Raw genomic sequence first — 11586 nt, 5'->3', positions numbered from 1 at the left:
CAGTTTTTTATGGTAAAACATCAGTGAAACTTGCCTGATGGCCTGAGGCACAGTCAGTAAATTCCAAACAAGATGGAGGCCTTACAAGTCAGACCTGGAGCACGTGATTAAAAACAAATGAATGCTATTTGAATACAAACTCAACCAAACCTAATCCTTTTTAGGACTATATGATTATCTATAAAGGCTTAAAGTCTGAGAATGGTTTGAAAAGCACATTCTCTTCAATTATATGTGTCTATGCCTGTCATTTATATCTTGATAAACTTCTGTTTGTGACTTTAAATAAATTTTTCCACCTTCTCATTTCCCTCTTTCGACGATCCTCCGTCGGACAGCTCATGTACTCCCTTAATGTGTCGTTGTTTGAATTGAAGTGAAGCCGGCTGCCAAAAGGGTGGTCTTGTTTTCATTTAAAAAGAGTCATGTGTCTGTTTAAGAGAGAAAGAAAGATCGAAAGAGAGGAAGGAAGGGAGGCAGCAGAGAGAGATAGAGAGAGAGAGAAAAGAAAAGAGGGGGCGAGAGGGAGAAGGTGGGGGATGATGAGATCATTTTCTGGGCCGCGATGAATCAGCTTTTCTGTCGGTAAAGAGAGAGGGAGAGAATTCCGGGCTCTGTTAATCCACACGAGCAACTGGCCGCAGTGAATGAGAGGCACTTCAAGATCTCAGCTGTGGCAAAAGTAAGTGACAAATAAATAAAAAAAACACACATGGGCATGAACCTTGATTACTGTGTGTCATTTGTGTGAGGATGTGAGGTGAGATGCTGATGTACATACACGAGCTGTTTCAGAGGGACCTCTCTGCTTTTTTAAATCTTCCCCCTGTGCTCTGACAGGGAGGTTATCGATCAGCAACCCTGGAGCTGGAAAAGGTTTTGTGTCCTGACATAAAAACCTTCTGATTAAGTTCAGGTGCTCAGCTGCTGCCACAACTTGCCACAGGAAGGTCAAAGCTCACGTGTTCAACTGAAGTCTTCATCAGGTCACGCAGCATTTTTGAACAGAATCTTGACAGCTAAACAGAGAATCCTGCAGAAGACGTTGCACGAAAGCGAGTTGTAAATGCTGTAGGTAACAAAAAGAAAACATTCAAGAGCTGCAAGATGGTCTTAGACACGTTTTCAATAGATGTTGAAAAAAAAGATGCCATCTGTGATTAATAACACTTTATGCAACTTGATTACCTTATAGGGCCATACAGTTCAATCTAAGAGGGGAATGAGAGCCATACCTGAATGAGTGTAAAATGTAATATTAATCTTCAAGGCATCTGTGATAGCTGGGATTCCCACAAGGTCATTTTGTTGTCCTATCAGCTTATGACAAGTCTATTGGTTATAAATAAATCATTGAAAGCCGAAAATATCAGTGCCCACGTTATTTAAGTCCAACGGGTAAAATCCAACGATTCTTTAGAAACAATTGAAGTCCTGTATGTTACTGCTGTTTTGTTAAGTCACTCAATTCAGTGTTTTGTATGAAGGTCAACAGTGTCACTGATGCAAAGCTCCTGTCGAGTATCAATCTGATTCCTGAGCTGCAGCCGTACAAGCTTTGGTCAAACCGGCACCATCTACTGGCAGGAAGAGCAACTGTGCTCCATATACGTCAGTACCTACACAACAAGTAGTCAACTGACCACATGAATCATGTGAATGGGACAGAGGAGACTGCTTCCACCATCTCTCCAAGTGAGATTCAAGGTATGTGACCCATGGAAGCGTGAAACACAATAGTGACAAGACATTTACACTATCAAGCTTAAACCAGTTCTGTAATATTGAATCCTCTCGGATGGAGGCAGGCGCTTTACCACAATACGCCTGTTGATACAGTTTTAACTTGTTCAGTGATTTATTTCAGCAATAGGTTGTTTTTGCTGTAGTATCATGAACAGCATATGTGATCACTATAGTTCCATCACCATAACGCCAACATTTCCAACATGCCTCTTGCAACAACGTAACCAGTTACTTTTTGCACAACTTTCAAAGAGACTGATTAAACAAACCCGGTCAGGGATTTCATTTATGAATTTATTTGTAAACTTGAGTATATTTAACATCACAAAGACGTCAAATGGGTAAAATTTTATTTGCCATAATACAACTGTCACTTATGGGAAAGGGGAGGCAATTATGTAAATGAATGAAAAATATTGCATTTTACAATACAAAGTGATAACTAATATGCATTTAAAAAAAAGCAACAACGAAAAAAAACATGCACAATACAAGATGCAGCATAAACATGGAATACTAAACTTAAAAAAAATATATGGAAACACAATTTGAAACTGCACAGGATGTTTGACAGCAGTTCTATAACCATTGGAATATGGAATCATAAATTAAAATCTGCGCCATAAAAATCAAATTCCACAAGAGGAACGGTCATGAAGTCGTCCTTCAGTAGGGTCGTTCTCTGCGCTCCTGGCGATGGTCCCTTGAACAAAGTAAAGGAAAGGGATCAATGACAGATTTTGGCTCTCTTTTCAAATTGCATCTAAAATTATAATTGTGGCGAGTCATCTTGGAATTACTAAATACTAACAATTATTGAGTAGTTTAAAAGAAAATAAATCTACCTCATTTCCATCTTGCCACCTGGTGGGCCCATTCCTCTTCCACCTCTGCCACCCATTCGGTCCATGGGGGGTCCTCCACGCCCAGCCCCACGAAAGCCTCCCCTATCCATTCCACCGCGTCCTCTGAATCCACCACGGTCACCTCCCCAGCCTCCACGGAAACCTCCGGGGCCACCTGGACCACCTGGGCCTCCTGCTGGCCCACCTCGGTCCATACCACGGCCTCCACGCATTCCCATTCCACCTCTTCCACGGTCTCCACCAGGGGGAAATGGAGGACCGCCGCCTAACCCTTCTGGTTTGGGAGCTTTGCACTGGTTGCACTCCATTCTCCAGGCAAAGTTCTGGTTACTACAACCCCTGAGGACACAAAAAAAATTACATTAATAACGTATCTTTGTAACAGGGTTGGAAAAAGGTTTAAAGCGGACTATTGAACCATGAAAGGAATACATACGGGTTAGGACACTCCCAGTCCCCAGCTCTTTGCTGCATGTTGCCTCCTGTGGGTCCACCTCTGCCCATTCCACGTGGACCACCTCGTACCCCGAATCCTCCACGGTCTCCTCCGCGGCCCATCATACCTAATCAAATGAGGAAATTACGTGATTATCAAAATATTGTTGTATTGTCACCTGCTACAAACTAGTAAGTGAACGTTGTTTCCAGCAGCGAGAATATCCCCAAAATACAAGTACCTCCACGGCCCATCATACCATCTCGCATAGGCATGCCTCCTCTCATTCCACCCATCATAGGTTTCCTGCGTGCCATGGAAACCTTAAGCCGTCGGCTTTGGAACTCCTTTCCTAAAATAAAAAATACGAAGAGAATAAACAAAATTAACAACAATTCATAAACTCTATTTTTGGTGCAATCATATATGTATACTACAGTTTTTTATTTATTTATTTGATGTACACTCAAGTCAAACGTACCATCAAAGTGCTCCACAGCTGCTTTAGCACAGACGGGCTCCTCGTAGGAAAGAGTGGCATCTCCCTTGGGCTTTCCAGAGTCCTTGTCTGTGTAGATGTTAATGGCTGGCTGGCCGAGTCTGCGGTTCATCTAACACACAATGACAATTTGGTTTTAGTTACATTATTTTGCTTTAAACAACATTCAGGGTGAATGTATGTGAAAAATCCTACCCTGATCGGACCAACGTGTTTGAAGAATTCGGCCATTTCCTCCAGGTTTGCCTTCTCAGACAAGCCTGTGATGTAGATGGTGCTGTTCTCAGAGTCATCCTGCTCTTCAGGGCGTCCTACATCATATACAAAACCAAACATATCAAATATAACTGTTTCCTAATATAACTTCAAGAAATGTGGTTCACTGTGTAAAACACTAATGTCAATAGCAATAAAGGGTTGAGTGAGAGACAACTTACCCATTTCACGCTCGTCGCCGCTCATTGGTCCTGTAGTCCATCAATTCAGGGGGAGAGAGACACATTGAAAGAAGTCAGTGTGCGCGCATCTTCAGTCAAATGTACAACACCTGAGTACTACAACAGATAATCCAGACACTTCCTTATAGACTCAGTCAGACGTACTGGGAGGTTGAACATGGCTCCTTATGGTACACCACAATTCCCACAAGTGATATATTGAATCGAAAAAAGAGAACACCTCAGACCCTTTGGCAAATAATTGTGTGTCATTTGAAAAGCCTCTAAGACCAGTACGAAATCCTCCCAAAAAAGAACAAAACTCAGGCTTGAGATTTGTCAAAAGCAGTTACGGACACGTTTGAGTGAATGTCTTATTAACCTGTCAAAAACTTGCTGTCAGACCATAAGCAGTGATTGAATTATACCAAGTACCCCAGAGAAAATGGTCACAGGCTTTGAAATAAAAAATTGCCCCAATATTTCCAGACGTGTTGATAAATTTTGAATACCACAATGTAAAAGACACATCAATACTTGAAGCATATTTGCTCAAAAAGTGTAAGGCTGTTAAAGGACTAACCAGTGTGATACTCGTTAACTTACCACCAGGCTTACTGAAGCCACCTCTGTCTCCAGCGCCGCTATGGGGGAATAAATGGAGATATGAAGGCGTGCCCCTTTTACAGCCACTTCCATGGCTCGAGCAAAGTGGCTTGATTGAGGGAGTAATCATAACATTCTAGCTAATCGAACAGCAGCTGAAAACCCCCCAAAATCATAAATACACAGTTTAATTGAGGGTATATGTATTACGTATGTGCCATTCCTTTACAAGCTTAGTACAATCTAGGTGACAGTATATTAGTCAATACATCTGTGCCAAAAAAATATTTATATTAATGGCTAACATTTTTTTTTACTGCCTCTGAAAATGTAACAACCCAAACATTTGTACAGATAAAAATGATTTCAGATGCATTGATATTTGTACCCAGACCCAAGCAAATACCCCAATAACATTAGCTCTGACAAATGTTACACCTCATTCAGAAATGTACAATAAAACTACAATGCATCTGAAATGTCACAACACTGTCAGGTGATCACATTCACCAGGTAATTAAATAAAAAATTACAATTATACAAAGTTCAAGAAAAAACACCAACAATATTTTTTTACTGTGTTTACCAAGGTTAGGTTAGAAGAAAAACAAACAATGGCAAACCAATGAATATCACCATCATGCTTATAAAAACCAAAATCCTCAGTCCTTGAAAAAAAGGCAGACCCCGAATCTTTGTTTAAGCTCCCTCCTGTTGCTTAAGCGGGCGGCTCTGTACTCAGTACAGATACTTTTTAGAGAAAAGATGGTTTTAAATGGCTCTCAGTGTTACCTGTACGGTATAAATGTGACAAAGCATGTTAAAAAAGTGCTCAAAGAATGTGATCAAACATTTGTATTCCAAACCACAAAACAATTTTAAACATTTCAAAATGACATGTGCAGCCCCCCCCCAGAACACCTGTGCAAATCTAAAACTTTGCTAAAATTCTAAAAAGTATGAAAGATGCTATGCTACAGCTACATTTGTTTATTAATTCCTATTCATGCCATTGGTTTTATGTATTCTGGTTTACAACTGCTTTAGTTAGTTAGTAATGAGTTTCTTCGTTTGTCGACGTGACTTTTGACTGACTAAAAGCGGCCTACTTGTTTTTACTGTACCAAAAACCATAAGGTACAAGTCATCTCTGCGCCACCAAGAAACCATTGAACCAGAAAAGAACGTGAGGAACCAATGATTCAAGGACCCTTTCTGACCAAAACTCAGCCAAGACTTTAAAAAAAATCTTAAGATGTAAACTTATTTCCCAAAGATTTATGAGGTCAAGTGCTTCTGTGCACTCTGAGATGTCAAGTTGCTTTTTCACCCATATAAAATGTTTTCATGTTTTAGTTTTACATAAGTCCTTACAAATCTAAACCAAGGTAAATGCACAATACTTTCTGATCACCTTAATACGTCTGATCTATTACGCAATAATAAAAATCCTGTTTATTGAATTGAATGTAAGTCGATCTGATTTGGGGTTGGGTCAAACAAACTATTAAGAGGCCTGATATATCAATTTGACTGGCATCTCAATAAGGGCACCCGAGTGCCAAAGACCATCTCAATTGAGTTCTAATTTCATTGTTATGAGGGATACACATCTACATAAGACAAAAAATGTGCTATACACCAGAAAACCAGTTTGGTAGCCAGTGTGAGATTCGATTGGATCACACTACACCCAAAATCCCTGAGATAGGAGGTCTCTTTACCAATAGAACTAAGATATTGTGACAGTAAACAGTCTTTGTCAAGTCATGTACTTTCCCATGTTGTCTGACATCACTGTAAACGTTTTTACCTTTGAATTTTGTCATGGAAGTGATGCACAACAAAACACTGCCATTGCATGGTTGTCAAATATAAAACGTGTTAGACGTGATGTATATAAAAAAAATATGTATTTCTATTGACATGAATGTTACATTTACAGTTTCTGATTGAGAATTTTAGCTTGGCTGAATGTTGAATCTTCAACCACAAAACACATTTAAGAGATTTCACAACGTCTTTTAGTACAATAGATGGTATAAATTTATGTATTGATATCTTCTAAGACCAATGTTGATGCAACAGACACAAAATTCATTGAGAAACTTAAAAACGGGCTAGTTCCTCATTATCTTTGTCTCTTTGTAGTTGATGCGCCGTAATAGTGAGGTCTATTAGCACATCTGATTCCACCATTTCCCTGGTTCCATTATTCCTTGGGCCACTCAACCAAGAACAAATGTGTATTGCCTGTGACAGCCTCCCAAAAACCAGACAAAATAAGAGAATGTGTCTGTAAGTAAAGAAAAACCTTTCCACGGGAAATAATTTGACCAAATATTGCACTTGAGTAAAGATGCCACAAAGACGCCCTGTATGAAGTCTAATACAATTATTTTGAATCAAAATGCTGTGTGGTTTAGTTTAACGACAAACTAAAATTAAAGGACCTTAGCACCACAATAATTGAAAAAAGTCTGCAGACCTTCAGCAATATCTCGCTTTGTTCTCCTTTAACCATTAGTTAGTGAATAACGCAACACGGTGAAAAACTGACCCGAGGGGGTATTGTTGAAAGTTTGAACCTTCCTTAGTAAAAACCCCATCATAATTTGGATGTATTAGGATACACTTCCCTTGTCAATACAATTCTCTCACATTTCCTGACCAACCATGGATCCTTCTCAGTAACCCAGAAACTACTTTTAATTATTTTCTAGGAAATAAGTTATTCAATCTAAATGTTTATGCACAGGAATCTGATAAGATTTACAAATAGAGATAGACCTTGATCTTACCTTTGGCCAAATGAGAGGCAGGGTTGAGAGAAACTGAACAACAGCTACAATTTCAGCCATTGGCAGCATGTATTACATCTCTCAGTCCTTTGACATTATAGGAGAGACCCATCATTTACCAGCACTGACTGCTGTCAAATCATTACTACCTTCCCATTTTTAGAAGGATGAAGTATAATACATTGAATGTTTATTATTTTGATTATTACAACCGTTTTCATTGGGAATTGTCTCAGCCCTGCCCCAAGTGGCAACAGCACCTGTAGAGTTAAGATATATTTGAGGTTAGGTGCTAAGGAAATAAACTTACCCCATGCCACGACCCATGCCGCGCCCACGGTGCATCATTCCACCACGATCAAAGCCTTCTCTGCCGGGGCCCCTGCTCTCCCCTGAACCTGAGTACCTTGACGACTCAGAGCCAGAGTAACCAGAACCACTACCCTGGCCATCCTGTCGGTAATTATCTAAAAAGAAGAGCACAAAAGCATTACAACTAAGTCAATGCATGTCTACAGTGAAATTAATGTATGAATGCCCATTAGAAAACCACAGTTCAGCCAGGTGTGAAAAGCACGGCGTACTGTAATGGTTGGACTGGTAACTCGGTGGTCCACCTTGTTGGCCATACTGACTGGCTGGAGGTTGTCCGTAGGAGCCAGCAGCCTGCGGGGGGTAAGCAGGAGGAGCCTGGGACTGCTGCTGGGTCTGCTGCTGGTACCCTGGCTGCTGGCTGTAGCTTGCCTGCTGGGCCTGGTAACCAGCCTGTTGCTGCCCATATCCTGCTGGGGCGGTGTAGCTACTTTGGCTGTAACTAGCCGGCTGGCCGTTAGCATTGTAGCTGGTAGAGACAAAGCAAGACAGATCTGACGTTTAAGAGCCATTGCCATACTTCATAAATGGGGAGTCAAGTGTATAAATGGGGAGTTCCTACCTCTGTGGTGTAGTGGGAGCGGCCTGCTGGCCATAACCTGGGTAAGCAGACTGGGCAGTATAGCCTGGCTGAGAACCATAAGATTGGGAAGCAGCTGGAGCAGCAGCAGCTGGAGTGCTGTCATAACCACTTGCTCCATAACCCTGGGCGGACGATGAGTAGCTGTGAGTGGTAGACTGAGCAGCAGGATAGCCAGCTGTGGAAAACACAATTAGAAAAAGATTTTTAAGATTTCTCGCGTTTGACAAACTGATGACCCCAAAACCTGTTCACATCACAAAGAATCATGAGGACGAAAGATAATTTACTGTTCACATTTTCTAGTAGACAGGTTAGACCAGCTTGTTCAGATAAATATACAAATGCTGGTCAGTTAAGCAACCAGTTTTACATTTATAAAATGCCTATTAAGCGCACAATAACTTATTGTGCACTTAATAGGCATCTAGACTTTATTAAATAAATAAAGAAGTTGTGAATGGGCTTGCAACCTATTTTTATCATGTCCTACCCAATTCATAGCAATTATTTCTAAGCAGAGCCACGTCTCTCTGCTTTAATAACTGACCTGAAGCTGGTTGGCCATATGAGGATCCATACTGCTGTTGCTGCTGCTGAGGGTAGCCTCCAGCAGCAGGAGTTGTCTGGGTGTAGCTGCTGTCAGCTGCTGCAGGTTGGGCATATGATCCATAACTCTGCTGGCCATAGCTCTGCTGAAAAGATAAGAGTATGTTAGCTCACAGGTAGAATAAAGATCTTAAAGACAAAGACTGATACACAATTAATACATGTCCCATTTGTACACACTGTACAATGTGAGCAGAGCGTCCATTTATATATACATACAAACTTTAAAATAAATTTAACGAATATTCTCACAATATCAACAAATTCACTTAAAATCCAGCTACAGTCACACTACTTAGGCATGTAGAATCTCACCTGTGCAGACTGTCCATAAGTCTGTGAGGGCTGCGCAGCATAAGAGGCATACCTGTAAAAACACAAACCACAGAGTTAGCTCATCTGCGGTAGTGGAAGTACTTAGGAGTAAAAAATACCACTACAACTCAACGTGATGTACACAAAAACGTGAGTGTCTCTGGGGTTGTGTCTGAGCTACTTTTAACTATTTTATATAGAGTTGGCTAATGGTTTCTTATCATATGGGATATAGGCCACTGTAAAAGGCCAACATACCGACTCACTCAACTTAGAGCAGTGCGATAAGGCTAAAAGCTTTATCCAGATTAAACTATACACATCAATCAATGTCAATTATTGTCACAATAAATGCCCTCCCGTTTTTTTCTGTTAAATATTTTACAAATCTGAGGATGATCACATGGTTTATAGATCCTCACTGTCCATGTACAATAAACATGTATTACTATTGAAACTTGCCCCGCTCTAGCTTAAATTCATAAATCTGTTTTCAGTTTGAATTTCTGGTGAAATATTGGGATTAGCCACAAGTGGCCACCAATCCTAAATGTTACCAACGAATATTGAAATCTTAAATTACGGAACTATTTTCCTAGTAAACTTGACCACTGATAACTAGTATATAACATATATATTATGTAGTGGAGTTAAAAAGGACAACATGCTTCTTAATTGTACTTAAATACGTGTAACGTGTAGAGAGAGAACTCGGTGATCTTACCCCTGCTGGGCGCTGGTCTGGTTGTACGAGCTGTAATCTGGAACAACAGAGGACATGTTTGTTAGCTCACCACATTCAAACAAAGCGCTCTAAACGCGCCACACACACACACACACCGGTAGTGAGGTCGCCATTCAGCCAGAGCACTGCGATGCTCACCAAAACAACAGGACGCTTCAAAACCGACTATACGTTACACGAATGTGCGGTATACAGATAGATTTGCCCAAATCTGAAGAGAATCCGCGTCTGTTTGCAGAAATAAACTGACGGAAAATAACCGCAACGGCGCGCGGAGCTAGCACGACTAGGCCCCTGTGCCTGATGCTAGCTTAGCATCACGAGCTCCCGTTTTATATCATCAAAAACCCGGATTACACACATCCTGTCTTTAAATTAACCATATCAGTAGTTAAAAAAGACATCGAGGCACAAGATTTCTTGGAACGCCGTGTAAAATAACACAATTGTTCCCTCACCTGGAGCCGACGCCATTTCGGAGTATGTGCGCAGGACGACTGGACAGAGCGGAGTGCCGGGACGAGAGCGTTTCTTCAAGAGCACTGCGAGATCTCGCGAGAGTTGGGAGGCGATGTCGCGTCACAGGAGTAAGGAGCCGGAAGTGTTTTCCACAACTTCAGCCCTTCATAATAATAATAATTATTATTAATTTCATTATCATTATTATTTGATTTGATTACATTTGTGTGTAAGGTGCCTTGTTATTGGGTTCAATTACTTTATATTTGTAAGATTCAAGTTTAGCCATTATATGTACAGTGGTGGCCAAAATTATTAGAACACAGCCTATTTAAGAGGTTTCAGTTGTTTTTGTTGAATTGGCCATTAAAATACCCATTAAACGAATGAAATATCTATAAAGTCATCAATTATGCTCTATAAACCATAGAATAGAGCCATCATAAGAAGATTTAGGTAATTTTCCTTACAAAAAACAGTTACCGCCGCATAGCCAAGGACTTGAGATGCAGTCGAAAAATGATGGCACAATGGATAAGAAAGTATACCACAAGATTGTGGTGAGGCACGGAGTACCATCTGGGAGTCGTCTTATTGGGCCTGCCGGAACTACCTGCGACAGAAGGAATCTGCTGGAACATTGAAAATGATGGACTGGCCCCCTCAAAGTACGGACCTGAACCCCATCGATCAAATTTGGGGCGAGTTGGAAAATAAACTGGACAGATCTATTGTACATTCAAAGGAAAGCCTTTGGCTTGAGTTGCAGAAGGCATGGGATAAAATTAGTGTTGAAGTTCTCAGGAAATATATTGACACGATGCCAGAGAGATGTGCTGCTGTAATAGCTGCAAAAGTTGGACATACTAAATATTGAAGTTAAAAGTGGATAAAAACAGTAGGACTCACTTCATTAGATGTTTGTGCTCAGAGCAACCATCTGCATGTTTCATGAACATTATGAAATTAAATCATGTTTTGGAGGCAAAAAAAGGTCAATTTTGTCAGATCATAAAGGTGTTCTAATAATTTCGGCCACCACTGTATATTACAAGGTTAATTATTGGTAATTACTATATTTTTCCGAATATAATAAAAATAACTCAAATAAATAC

At 40.5% G+C, this 11586-nt stretch overlaps 1 protein-coding gene across 6 annotated transcripts; it reads right to left on the bottom strand.

Moving 5' to 3' along the window:
• Positions 1 to 2026: 2026 nt before the first annotated feature.
• Positions 2027 to 10552, bottom strand: ewsr1b (EWS RNA-binding protein 1b). 6 transcript variants are annotated; one of them, XM_053420486.1, is made up of 15 exons: positions 10471 to 10552; positions 9992 to 10028; positions 9268 to 9319; positions 8894 to 9038; positions 8326 to 8521; positions 7976 to 8232; positions 7702 to 7858; positions 4591 to 4628; positions 3985 to 4014; positions 3743 to 3858; positions 3530 to 3659; positions 3290 to 3400; positions 3049 to 3175; positions 2592 to 2951; positions 2027 to 2449 (listed from the first exon to the last, which is right to left on the bottom strand). In XM_053420486.1, the coding sequence occupies exons 1-15, from the start codon at positions 10484 to 10486 to the stop codon at positions 2413 to 2415; spliced, it is 1809 nt and encodes a 602-aa protein (XP_053276461.1). In that variant the 5' UTR covers positions 10487 to 10552; the 3' UTR covers positions 2027 to 2412. The 6 variants fall into 6 exon arrangements, with proteins under 6 accessions (XP_053276461.1, XP_053276463.1, XP_053276460.1 ...); XM_053420488.1 differs by having other exon boundaries at positions 8894 to 9035; XM_053420485.1 differs by lacking the exon at positions 10471 to 10552 and having other exon boundaries at positions 9992 to 10047.
• Positions 10553 to 11586: the final 1034 nt, after the last annotated feature.

This window comes from Pleuronectes platessa, chromosome 4 (genome assembly GCF_947347685.1).
Source record: "Pleuronectes platessa chromosome 4, fPlePla1.1, whole genome shotgun sequence".
Taxonomy (NCBI): domain Eukaryota; kingdom Metazoa; phylum Chordata; class Actinopteri; order Pleuronectiformes; family Pleuronectidae; genus Pleuronectes; species Pleuronectes platessa.
Note: the sequence above shows the minus strand (reverse complement) of the source record. Positions and strands in the feature narration are given on the sequence as shown.

What these genes read in the sequence shown, in the direction of transcription:
- ewsr1b (XM_053420485.1), bottom strand. Translation starts at nt 10,047, where the DNA reads ATGTCCTCTGTTGTTCCAGATTACAGCTCGTACAACCAGACCAGCGCC. An exon ending in GCTCCCACTACACCACAGAG is followed by an intron (nt 8,233 to 8,325) that starts GTAGGAACTCCC and finishes TGTCTCTACCAG; the next exon opens with CTACAATGCTAACGGCCAGC. An exon ending in AACACGTTGGTCCGATCAGG is followed by an intron (nt 3,660 to 3,742) that starts GTAGGATTTTTC and finishes ATTGTGTGTTAG; the next exon opens with ATGAACCGCAGACTCGGCCA.